Source organism: Molossus molossus, unplaced genomic scaffold (genome assembly GCF_014108415.1).
Source record: "Molossus molossus isolate mMolMol1 unplaced genomic scaffold, mMolMol1.p scaffold_m16_p_16, whole genome shotgun sequence".
Lineage (NCBI taxonomy): Eukaryota > Metazoa > Chordata > Mammalia > Chiroptera > Molossidae > Molossus > Molossus molossus.
Window position 1 is genome coordinate 26,886,629 of NW_023425351.1, and position 12,541 is coordinate 26,899,169.

Below are 12,541 nucleotides of genomic sequence, written 5' to 3' on the forward strand. Positions count from 1 at the left end.
AGCTGTCAAGACATCAAAGTGGAAGAAATAAGGGAAGCCAAGTGCTTAGAAACCCGACAGAGCCCAGCTGTGAGCATGTGCAGCCTCAGCTCTCCCGATTACAGCTTTCAATCCGGCCTGCCTCTGGGCCAGCTTCTGCTGACTCGGCCGAGTTCAAGGCTGCACACACAGCGAGGGGTGCTGCCCTCTCCTCTCCCCATGCGCACCTAGTCCCCAAAGACAGCAACATATAATATCCACTTGCTAACAAGTTTCAAGGAAAAATTAGTGAACCATTTTAAGTAGAAAGGTCCACAGCTCCTTCTCTTCTTAACCAATTATGTCTTAAAAGACTGGAAGTACAGGGCAGAGCTCAGGGCTGGAGGGAGAGTTGGAGAGAGCAGAGTGAGCTCTTGGATCATTAACCCAACCGGCCACAGATTCCCCAGGAAACACCTTATGCCAAGCCATTGTGTCAGTAATAACTCTTCTTTTTAAATAAAGAAAATATTAAATGGTTTACATTTTTCTTGTGATGTCATTATTTCCTCAGAGTATTATCAAGAATGATTTTAAATTTCATTTAGCTGTCCTAGATTTTTCCAGGGAATTAAATCTTCAGATAAGAACTACAGATAACACAACTGATTATTTTAGGTTTGCATTTATATATGATGGCTCAGATATACTAACACCAACTCAAACTTCACCTCCCCTTTCTTACTCTCCATTTGCCCTTACACACTTTTTATAGTGACAGGCTAAGAAATTCTTTTTTTTTTTTTAATTAAAAATTTTTTTTTTCTTTATTGATTTGAGAAAGAGAGAGGAAGGGGGAAGGAGAGAGAGATTGAAAGATCGATGAGAGAGACACATCGATTGGCTGCCACCCGCACAACCCCAACCGGGACTGAGGACAAACTGCAACCAAGGTATGTGCCCTTAGCGGGAACTGAACCCGGGACTCTCTGGTCTGCAGGCCCATGCTCTAACCACTGAACAAAACTGGCCAGGGTGGCTAAGAAATTCTTTAGCGTGAATCAGAAGTTTTGATTGAGAACAGAGTTACAATGATCTTCATTAGGTGTGAAAACCCAGTCAAACTCTGATCTTAAAAAAAGAGAAAGGCAAATGAGAAATAATTTAATTCAGTCTGTACTGACAAGGCCCAGTTTCAAGGAAGTGATTCTATCTGATTTCAGCATCATCTACTAACAAGGTCAAACTATAGCTGGCCTGCGGGCCAGCTCCAGCCACCGCCTGTTTCTGTGCGGCCCACGAGCTAAGAATGGATTTCAACTATATAAAACTCAGATAACAGGGTCTGGAGCACAGCACAGACGTCTGGCCTACAAAGCCTAAAAGATTTACCATTTGGCCCTTTACAAAAAAAAAAAAGGACCGTCAACACTGCCCTGGCCCAATGTCACTCTTTACTAATAGAGTATTTGGAACATGTAGCTTCAGGGACAATGAGATCTGTTTCAAGTAAGGAAGAGCAATAAGAGAAGACTTATTTTTATATAATCACCTGAGACCTCAAAATGCTCCTGTGGAGAAAATTCTTGATGGAAATGGGTTAACAGACTTGGGGGAACACATTACAAAACTTACCTGGTCACTGGGCTCAAAGCTCATCTCCTCCTTCTCGGTTTTCATAGCTATTAGCTTTGTGTTACTGGCAGGGTCTGTCTTACTGTCCAGTCGCTCAAGTTTGGGGGTTATTTCTGGTAAACCAATATCTTTAGTATCATCTTTATCTAGCAAATAGCGAAGTAGTGCATTCTCTTTCTTCTTGGGGCTAACTGGCTCTTGTTTAATAGTCACTTCTGAACCAGGACCTGTGCTGTTGGCCTCCTGGCTCAGCTCTTTGCCTGTGGCTTCTGCTGTTAACTTAGCCAAGTCCACAGGAGAACTGCTGTCCTGCAGGAGTCTGTGCAAAATCTTATGCTTCTCCTTGAGAGAGGTCCCATGTGTCGACCCAGAACCAGGCAAGCTACCCGCGGAGTCCTTGTTTGTGTCCGACAAAGAGCTGGACAGGGGCGAAGGCTCCATCTGGTCGGATTTGGTGGTCAACAGCTGCAGGAGTTTGGTCTGCCCTTTGCTGTCATGCAGTCTGCTCTGTCCGTCTGACCGCTCGCTGCTCCCACCCTGGGGTGCACTGGAATCACTCGTTTCCTTCTGCTCTCCAGGATGGCAGCTGCTCTCTGCTTGTCCAGCTGTACTTTCAGATGGCTCCCCATACAGCCCAAAACAGTCTTTGGAGTCTAAGCTTCCCATCTTGCTGAGTGGGGTAGGATTCATATTAACTGGGGAGTTTTGCAAATTGCCCATTTTTAGGTCCGGCGAAGCCAACGATGACCCTAATGAGACCCCGTGCCCTTCGCTGAGGGCCTGAAGTGCGTTGAGGGAACTGTTGGTGTAGCTATGGCTATTTCCTGTGCTGCTGCAAACTCCCACAGGGGAATGCAAGCTTCCTGCAGGGGAGAACTGACTGGGTGGTATTCGGGGGCTTCCAGCCACCCCAGGGCTCATGCGATGTCTTGGTGAAAGCATGGAGCTGGGCTGGCCTGGATTCATGCCAGGGCTGCTCTGGGAGGGACTGTTCATTTTGAGTGCATAGTTACTACCCTGAGGAGTGGTTGCTTGCATGCCTGACACATGGTTCAGTCCCCCAGAACCAGCAAACCTGCCCATGGGCATGCTCATCTGCTCCTTTGGGCCGTTTATGGGAAAACTTATATTGCTACCAAGGGTCATGTCCTGACCTGGGTTCGCACTGCACATGGTCTGATGGGCAGGGCTGCTAGAGCTAATGGGATTCAATGGCTTCCCCATCGCTTGTCCAGTCAGATCCGGATTCATTAAACATACATTCTGCTCTCTGTATAATGAGGAAAAAAATATAAGATAAAAGGCAAGGCACTTAGCAAGTTGTTATTAATTTAAAAAATATGAAATGGACTCTTTCCTTTAAAAGAACAGGCTACACTTAAAGGAAAGATAATACCTGATGAAACAATCTGTAATTATGGGCAAGACTGAACACGTTGAGTGTTGGACCAAGAGGATGTTTTTCAGTCAACTCATTAAGATGTCTGCGGTTTTACAGAGGGGGTGTGTTTAAATTTGACTGCTACCATACTGAAATTGTAGTTATTAGACAAGACATTAGAGGGGTTCCAATTATTATATATATTTCTCATTACGTGATATATTATCATGAGTAACTGAGAACTTGAACAGTCCAAAAGAAATGACCCAAACAAGTATAGCTGTCTTCAGTTATTTATCAGAGATCACAATTCCTAAGAATAGACACATCTGTAAGCCTGGAGAACTCTGGTATGTATGACTTGGCTCAAGGTGAACAGCAAACGTAGAGAGAAAAACTTGCCCCTTACTATTAGAAACACAGCAAGTTCCAGAGCCAATAAAGTTACCAAAATTGTTTAGAATTAGATCACTTTAACAGATCCCAACACCCAGGTCCTCGGCAAGTCAAAGCAAGAGCCTCCAAAACAGACAACACGAGAGAGGACTTCGGAGTGACCTCAGTTGTGATCTGATTCCCTAACTGCTAGACAACTCCATCCACTCCCTTGCTAACGACTGGATGCATGTTTTCTGAGCTGCATGGTTTTCCAAGCTCTGTGAGCCTTAATTTACAGCCTTGGCAGTCACTCGTAAGTTACCAAATGTGTTCACAAACCCAAACAAAACAGGTTTCACAAACTGTCAAACATCAGCTTTCAGTTAGGGGTGAAATCTAGCACATCTGTAATCACTTTCAAATTGTTTCAGTTTGAGGTCAGATTTATTAGCAGTTGGCAAACAGTGCTGCCTGTTTTTTTTATTTTTTTATTCCAAAATAAGAAAGTAAATAATTGAGAAATGTAATAAAAGGGGACTCTTTACCCAGGGCAAGTTTATATATATTCTGATAGTACCTCATAAAGTTTTACATAGCACATACATAAATATTTATATAACTTGAAATGCAATCATTTTCCTAAATTTGTGCTCTAAAACAATATGGTTCATGACATTTATTTTTAAAATCAACATTTAGTTTCCTTTACTTTCATTTCTCATGGAAATGTTTATTACCCTTCAATTTAAAGTTTAACGTCAAGAATTTAATCCTGAGAATAAAAATCTGAAATATTCCTTCGACGTACACACGTTTGAGTGTTTTACATTCAAACACGAGGAGCAGAAAGCATGCTCGTGGCTTCAGTACTCCTGCCCCCGTGGTGTCACCACTGGGAACTGGTCAGTGTCCCTTCCCCGACGTGCTAGGCAGTCATGTCAGAGCAAAGTTATTGCTAGCCGGTGTTCTTCCAGCTGGGTTTAAAAATTCACCAGTATTCAGGCAAAAATTCAGAGTGCAGTCCTATTTAGCTGGTATCATGAGTTGTCGTTCAGCCAACAGTTAGTAGCAATTTAATTTCATATTTGATGTCTGGGTTGATCAACGGAAATGCCTAACAAATCTGAAAAGTTAGGGCGATTTGTTGCTTTTCTGACATCTCCTTTAAGGCGGGAAGGGAAGACTTCTTAGAACTGAGCTTACCTGTGAAGCATATGTAAAGATATGACAAGCTGAGGCTCATTAGTAGTCTGAGAACGGATGAGTTTGCTTTTCGTCTGCGCAGCAACAAGAGTGCCATCGGACAAGGAGAAACGGTAGATCTGACTGAAAGCCAATCCTTGTCTCAGCACTGCCGGTGAGCAAGGAAACAGAACACACATTTAGGAAGCACAGGGGTGGGAGCGGGTTGACACAATACTAATAATAAACTGCATTATGTTTAATGTTTTCCAACCAGAAGTTAGAGTTATCAGGAATACTTCATGATATTAAAACTTTACACATTTTTCACTTAAAATACCAATAAATTCAAAATATTGTTTTTTTAAATAGAGTTTAAACCCTCAAAATAGCCCCTCCCCCTTTACCATTTATTTATTTTGTTAAACCCTGCCTGAGGATATTTTTCCACTGATTTTGGGATAGAGTGAAAGGGAGGGAGGGGTAGAGAGAGAGAGTGAGAAAAACACTGATTGGTTGCCTTCCTCATGACACTGACCAGGGATCAAACCTGCAACCCAGGTATGTGCTCTTGACCCGGAATCAAACCCTCAACCCTTTGGTCTGAGGGCTGATTATCTAACCACTGAGGCACACAGGCCAGGGCTCAAACTGGATTCTTTAAAAAATCTTCAGTACCACCCTGGCTGGTTTTGTTCAGCAGTTAGAGCATCAGCCCATGGACCAAAGAGTTGCAGGTTCGATTTCGGTCAAGGGCATGTACCTCAGCTGGGAGGCAGCCAGTCGATAAGTCTCTCTCACGTCGATGTTTTTCTCTCTTTCCCTCCCACTCTATCTGAAGATAAATGGAGAAATATTCTCGGGTGAGGATTAAAAAAATAAAATAAAATCTTCGGTACCATGACAAAACAGAGTATAAACAATGTATTAGCTCAAAACAAGCTTTACAAGGATTTGTTTAAGATGTTAGCCAACAAGGCAGTAACACATACCTTTAAAGTATACAATATGCTTCTCATTTCCCTTTAACTAATACAAATGTTACAGTAAAATTTATGACAGTACATATATTCTCCGAATATTCATCTCAGTTACGTACTGTTCAATCCATCATCTCACACTACTACTCCCCAATTCTGTTTCTCTCAGTGTGTAAGAAGCATTATTTCTGTGGTTAAACAACAGGAAGTAAAAGATAAACAATCAGAAAAATCTTTTCAGTGAAAAAAAGGCCAAACAGAAAACTGAAACAAATCTCAGTGACATGGAATTGGTTTAAGGTCTTGATAAACAATCAAGTGTTTCCATTTTCAACACACTAACAGAAAATATAGATCAACTGAATTAAAATAATTTTTCTTAAAATATAACTTCATAATTCATTTTTTAAAACAACTATTTTATTTTATTATAATTATTTTTTAATCTTTATTGTTGAAAGTATTATATATGTTCCCCCACTGACACCCCCCCCCCCACTTTCCCTACACTATTGTCTGTGTCCAGTGGTTGTGCATATATGCATATAAATTCTTTGGTTTATCTCTTCCCAACTCCCCCAACTCCCTTTCCTCTGAGGTTTGTCAGTCTGTTCCCTACTTCCAAAAACAACTATTTTAAAACTGTCACATACTACATATTAAAAAAGAACGTTTCGATTCAGAAAAAGTAGTCATATAATTTAGCTACCTCTAAAACCATTTTAAGAAGACTACTGTGTTTTTACCAAATAATCTTCAGCACAAATTCTGTGGGTTGAATTGCTAGCCCCAAAGTGACCAGCAACAGTCACCATTCCACAAGGATGGAGATAGAGAGAGAGAGAGAGAGACAGAGAGAGAGATTGATTCTGATTTCTTGGTAAAATCTCACTTCGAGCACTTTCCCTAAAGAAACCCCCTCTCACCCTGCCAGTGTGGCTCAGTGGCTGAGCATCAACCCATGCACTAAGAGGTTGCTGGTTCGATTCCTGGTCAGGGCACATGCCCAGGTTGTGGGCCCAACCCCCAGTGGAGGGCATGCAGGAGGCGGCCAATCAATATTTCTATCTCTCCCTCTCCCTTCCTTTCTCTCTAAAATCAATAAAGAAAGGAAAAAAGGAAAGAAGAAACCCCCTCTGCAGCTTGCTACCTGCAGTATTTCAGTACTACGCTCTGGCCTCAACTGTTGCAGCACTGAAAATGAACTACTGTCCATATGTGTATCTTGCCATCTACAATAAGTATGTTCCTAAAAAGTACCATAAATACCATTTTTATAAGATTCATGTTTCCAATGGTTTATAATCTCAGAATTTTATCTGACCTTGGATGTGATCCTTTACGATTTCCCATTTCCATTTGATCTACATCAAACGTGTTTACTAAGTAGACCCGTGTAAGCGTGCACCTGAAGCATTTAGGCAGCTCTGCATTTAAACAAAGCCCTCCAGTAGATTTTTATTCAATGCAAATGATTACCCTTCATCTTATCTACTTTGTACATTTAGATGAAATGTATTTCAAATATTTCAGAGTTTCCTTTCAGTGGGTCCCATCTAATGAAACCTAGCACAGTGCCTGGTACATCTGTATACAACCTTTTGTAAGGAATCAGGAAGCCACAGAATTAAATGTAGGGCATTGCTATGCAGGGCCCAAGGACATGTTTGCTCATGGTAAGCTTTTATTTTTTGTTGTTACTATTCTTTTTATTTTAAATCAGATCTGGTGAAATGGTATTGATTCCTATCAAATGTAGCCTTTTTATTTCCTCTTATTCTTTTCAACTTAAAGAAAAATGCTGGAAGACACAAATTGTTGGATTATGTGCTTATTTTAAAAGAAATAATGATAAAGAAGATATACAGGATGAGTAAGATGAGGAAAAACTAAGGGAAGGAGAGAGGTCATTTGCTATGATTTGTACTTTCAACAGCGACCTTAAAAGCATAAAATTTAAACATATGACACTACCGGTGAAATGCCAAGGTCACGGATGCACATTAAACAGAAGATGTCAAACTAAAACTCTATTTTCAGTAATGAGTCACAATTTTTCTCCGCAAAAATGCCGACAATTTGCCAAATTGAGTTATGAGGCACACTGCCCTGCCCCGGCCCACAGGCAGCCTGGCCGCCCAGCCGTGGAGCCCGGGCCTCTGAACAAATGCAGCTGCCAGGGCGCAGGTGCCAGAGGAGGACACACTGCTCCCTCCCCACTCAGCACTTCGTAAGGGCTAAGGAAAGGGATTTTTCCCTTGTTCTCGTCAATTTAACAAACACCCAGGATGTGCTTGAGGAAAAGTGATTCTGTGGAAGAACTTTGGGGGCAGCATAGTGGGGTGACTGGCAGGATGGGTCTCAGTGAACATCCAGCACTGACACTTACCACCTGCTCAAGAGCCATCACCTCATCTGTGCCAGCCTCCCTGTCTACAGCAGGGGAGTCACATGCCTGCCGTGAGGACCAAGGAGATAATGCAAAGAGGGACAGTGCCAGACAAGACCAGGTAGGTGCTCGATAAGGGTGGCTATTAGTACTGAAATATGATCCCAAAGTCTAGGGTTTAGTTCCAGCTGTTCTATTAATTAACTGTATGGCCTCAGGTAAGTCACCTCATCTCCTTGACCCTTCCAAAAATACTGGGGCAACCTTTAGTGGTCATCATCTGAAAGGAGGGACTGGGACCCCACTGTCACTTCAATAAAATATCCATAAATGTCGCCCTGGCCGGTTTGCTCAGTGGTTAGAGCATAAGCCCGCAGACAGGAGAGTCTGGGGTTCGGTTCCCGCTCAGGGCACGTACCTTGGTTGCAATTTGTCCCCGGCCACGGTTGGGGTCATGAGGGTGGCAACCAGTCGATGTGTCTCTCTCACATTGATGTTTCTCTCTCTCTCTCTCCCTCTTCCTCCTTCTTTCCCTCCCGCTCTAGCTGAAGATAAATGCAAAAATGTCCTTGGGTGAGGGGAAAAAAAATCCCCCACAAATGTCATTTCATTCCTTTTTCCAGATTCTCTTTATGATTCAGATAATATTGCCTTTAATATCAGATGGTACCTTATTGTCTTATACATCTAGCGCTTTAGAATCAAAGACAATGACCTCTTTCCCTTTCCTTTCATCTGTCTGAGAAATTATAACATCCATGTCTATGTCCTTCATCATACTCTTCCGTCCTATGGCTTCTCCTATGAAATCTTCCTTCAGATGGCAAGGTGGTCTGGGTGTGGCACCACCCAGGCACAAATGAACACAGAGAGTAACCAGACCCAAGTCCGCCAAGCTGAGCTTCAGGAACCACTGTTTCAGAGAAAGCTCCTGCAGGAAGCAGTACTTTAGCAAAATCAAGTTCAAGAAAAATATCCTTTGGAGACGCTTACCTTCATGATGATGCCTCTTGGCATAGGACAAAGACTCCCCCTCGTGCTGTGCGTGGAACTTCTGGATGCACCTTCTCACCAGGTCCTCCCAGCCTGGCTTCATGGCAGCCCGCATGGTGCTCGTGTCCAGTGAAGTGATCTTGCCTAGCAAATTATAGCAAGCATTGTATCTACATGCAGATCGATTACTTATGGAAATAATTAAATTTGTAAAGATAGAAATGTGTTTATCTACAGTAGTACCTAGACGAAAAGGGTAGGCAGGGACAGCACTGGTGCCTCCCCGTCCTGCCCTCCAGCTCCTCACTGCTTCCACCCCACAGCCAGTCCCAGCATCTTAAGCACATTCCTCACACTGACAAATACTCAGCATTCTCAAATGGCTTATTTGGTCTTCTTTGCAAAAAAATTTACCTTGGAGATCTTGGCGAGTAGTAAAACTTTCTGATGAGGGAAGAACCGGTCTTTCCTTCATGGGGACTCTCCTTGCCACACAAATCAAGCAGGACTGCAAATCTTCAATCACAGACACTTAGGGTTATCATATTAGGCTTTTTTAGTGGTTCAAACAAACTCAAGTGTATTTATGACAGCACAGCCTTGTAAATGAACAAGGAGAGAGTGACAAAATGCCGTGTACCTCTGCTTTTTGCTGGCCCTACTCTCCCCTCCACTGGGGACAGGGAGGGGTGTGCTGTGTAGGATGAGCTGAGGATAAACTGCTGAAGCCACACAATACATGTGATAAAAGAATATCCACCACACTAGCGTCAGCAACCTGAAACCATCCACCCCAGGATGGAGAAGAATGGAATCCTTTCTCATTAAATGGCTGACAGTAACAACCAGCTGAATTCATAACAAAGTAGAGAAATGATGAAAATCAAAATCTGACATTCTGCTTTGTCAAGGGTTTGTCTTGAGTTTCAAGTTTACCACAATAAGGAACACTGGACATGCCTTCTACCATACTGGGCAAATATCCCTATGATGCCAATATGCAACTTAAAACAAAGAATGCAAACGAGGTCTAGACTCAGATTTGGAGAACGAATCCTAGAAAATGTCATGCGTGCCGAGTTCAGAACCTCAGCCATGGCCGGTTTCCCACGTAGTCGGTGCTATGTGTTTATTCCTTACCCTATTCCAGCTGTTTTATGCAACTCTGTTCACTTCAGGAGAACAGGGAGAAGTTTTCCTTATCTCTGTAACATGCAGAGCATATGGCATAACCCTCTCAATTTCAAAAATGCTGAATAAAAGGTTGTTAAAAATATCGTCTCTTCCTATCTTACATTAGTGATTTATGATTACTCACATTTAAATTTAGGAGCAATTTATTTAAATATTTCCAGTAATAGCGGGAATCACAACATTAAATATAATCCTCATCCTCAACATAAAAAACACTAAATTTTTGAGCACTTACTATGAGATGAAAGTCTGTCTAGCTGCTCTTACAGGCCACCACTCCACTTAATCCTATTAAGAACTATTTGAGGTAGGTTTATCTCCATTTAATAGAAGAGAAAACCAAAGCATAAAGTTGACACAACTTGCTCAACATCACACAAAACTTTGGTGAAGCCAGGACTTGAACCCGAGCACACCATGGCTCAACACTCTACTCATACACTATATATACTAAGAGCTAACATCCAGAATCAGATTTCAAATGACCAAAAAAAGTGTTCACATATACAACACCAAAATAAAAATTAGCTCAGCAATATCTTTTCTACATTGCTTTAGAATATTATCACAAATGGATGAATTAGCATGAATGGATTAGGATGAATGGATGAATCTGTTGCATATAAGTGAATCAAATCACTTGACATTGCATACCTATGTATAAACTTAATTTTGAAAAACTATGCATCATCTATAATAGCTCTATTACTTCCTTTCTAATATAATTTATATTAAAAATTAGTTACATATTTTTTTAAAACGGACTAAGTAATGAGAACTTAATGCCAATCATCATCCAGTGCCTTATTACATTCTGGCATTGCTATTGTTGCCTTCACTTGATTCTAGAGTAAACTCATGTCCAGAGAGCTCAAGGAGCTTGCCCAGCATTGGAGTTGGTAAGTGGATGAATTGAGAGCTAGCCTGCCTGATGGTAAAGCCCACGATTGCTTCTGTTCACTGTGGTCCTGGGCCCTCCTGCTACACATGCAGAATGCACCATTCAGCATGTCTCATATGACAGAGGGACACTCAGCTGTGAATGGATTGTTTAGAGGGTGTGGGGTGGACACTACATCGAGCTTATAGTCTGAAACCCCCTTTATTCCCCACTCCTATCTCTACCCTCTCTTAAATGTCATTCTATTACACTAACCCGTGGATCCAGCATCTATGGATAAACTATATGGAATCATTAATCCCTTGAAAACACAGTTGACCCTTGAACAACATGGGTTTCAACTGTACAGGTCCAACTTATACATGGGTTTTTTTCCTTCAATAAATACACACAAGTGCTGTAAATTTATTTTTTCTTCCTTATAGTTTTCTTAATAACATTTTCTTTACTCTAGCTCACTTTACTGCAAGGATACAGTTTATAATACATGTAACATGCAAAATATGTGCTCATCGACTATTATCGGTAAGGCTTCCGGTCAATACTAGGCTATTGGTTAAGTTTTGGGGAAGTCAAAAGTTATACGTGGATTTTTGACAACACAGGGGTCGGCGCCCCTAACCCCTGAGTTTTCTCGAGTCCACTCTGTGTTGTGTGCACTTCTTCCAGGGCTGTGGCGCGCTTGCAGCAGACCACAGGAGCTCAGGCTCGCCAGGAGGTCCAGTCACCTCCTGGGGGGGCTCTAACAGAGCAGCCACTAGCCACAGGCGGCTATTTAAATGTGAATTTAGTAGATTACAAAATTCAGTTTCCCAGTCGCATTACTGGCATTTCAAATGTTCAAAATCTGCAGGTAGCTAGTGGCTGCTGTACTGGACACGATGATACATAACAATGCCTCCGCTGCAGAAAACTCTACTGGACAGAGCTGTTTTGAAGATTTAAAAATTAAACTTATCATAAAAATTCTTAAGTGGAAAAAACAACAACCAAAAAACTGTCTAAATTCTTTCTCTGGCCACTAATTTTAGATTATTAAGTGTGAAAGAAGCAGTGTAAGAGTAAATACACAGGCATAGAAAAATATCCTAGAGATTTTGTCCTACCTTCTCCTTCTTCTTTGATGGACTTTGGTTGAGAGACAGCAAAGCACTGCATAGTTTCATATTTCTGATGTGCTTCCTGGTTATCATGACCTTCCTCTTCGGACTCAGGCAAAGGTTTGACCAGCATCCGACAATTGAATGTGTGGCTGTTCCGCCTGGGAGGCTCGCCAGACCAGGATCCCCCATTCACTGAGCAAGGCAAAGTAATCCGAAATCATGAATTAGACTCACCACTGCCAAATTATCAAAATGAGATAGAAAGCATATAGTTATTTTATTCTTATATAGTGTTTATTCTTTTCTAAGTAATTTCATAACCTGGAGAGGAAAAATTATTGCGTTAATGGTTCAACAATTTGGGAAAATTCTAGGGATTTTCAAAATGTCTTTTTACTTTTCACTCTGACCCCTTCCCTTCAAGTTCAGACCTTGACTATTTATTAC

At 41.7% G+C, this 12,541-nt stretch overlaps 1 protein-coding gene across 19 annotated transcripts in view; it reads right to left on the minus strand.

Moving 5' to 3' along the window:
- NCOA2 (nuclear receptor coactivator 2) overlaps positions 1-12,541 on the minus strand; it is a 300,567-nt gene that overhangs the window by 39,449 nt on the left and 248,577 nt on the right. For all 19 annotated transcript variants that reach the window (XM_036264342.1, XM_036264325.1, XM_036264339.1 and 16 more), the window contains 5 exons: positions 12,098-12,286; positions 9,311-9,412; positions 8,897-9,040; positions 4,556-4,703; positions 1,594-2,863 (listed from right to left, as the gene is read on the minus strand). In XM_036264342.1, coding sequence (XP_036120235.1) covers positions 1,594-2,863; positions 4,556-4,703; positions 8,897-9,040; positions 9,311-9,412; positions 12,098-12,286 — 1,853 coding nt within the window. The remainder of the gene's footprint in view (positions 1-1,593; positions 2,864-4,555; positions 4,704-8,896; positions 9,041-9,310; positions 9,413-12,097; positions 12,287-12,541) is intronic.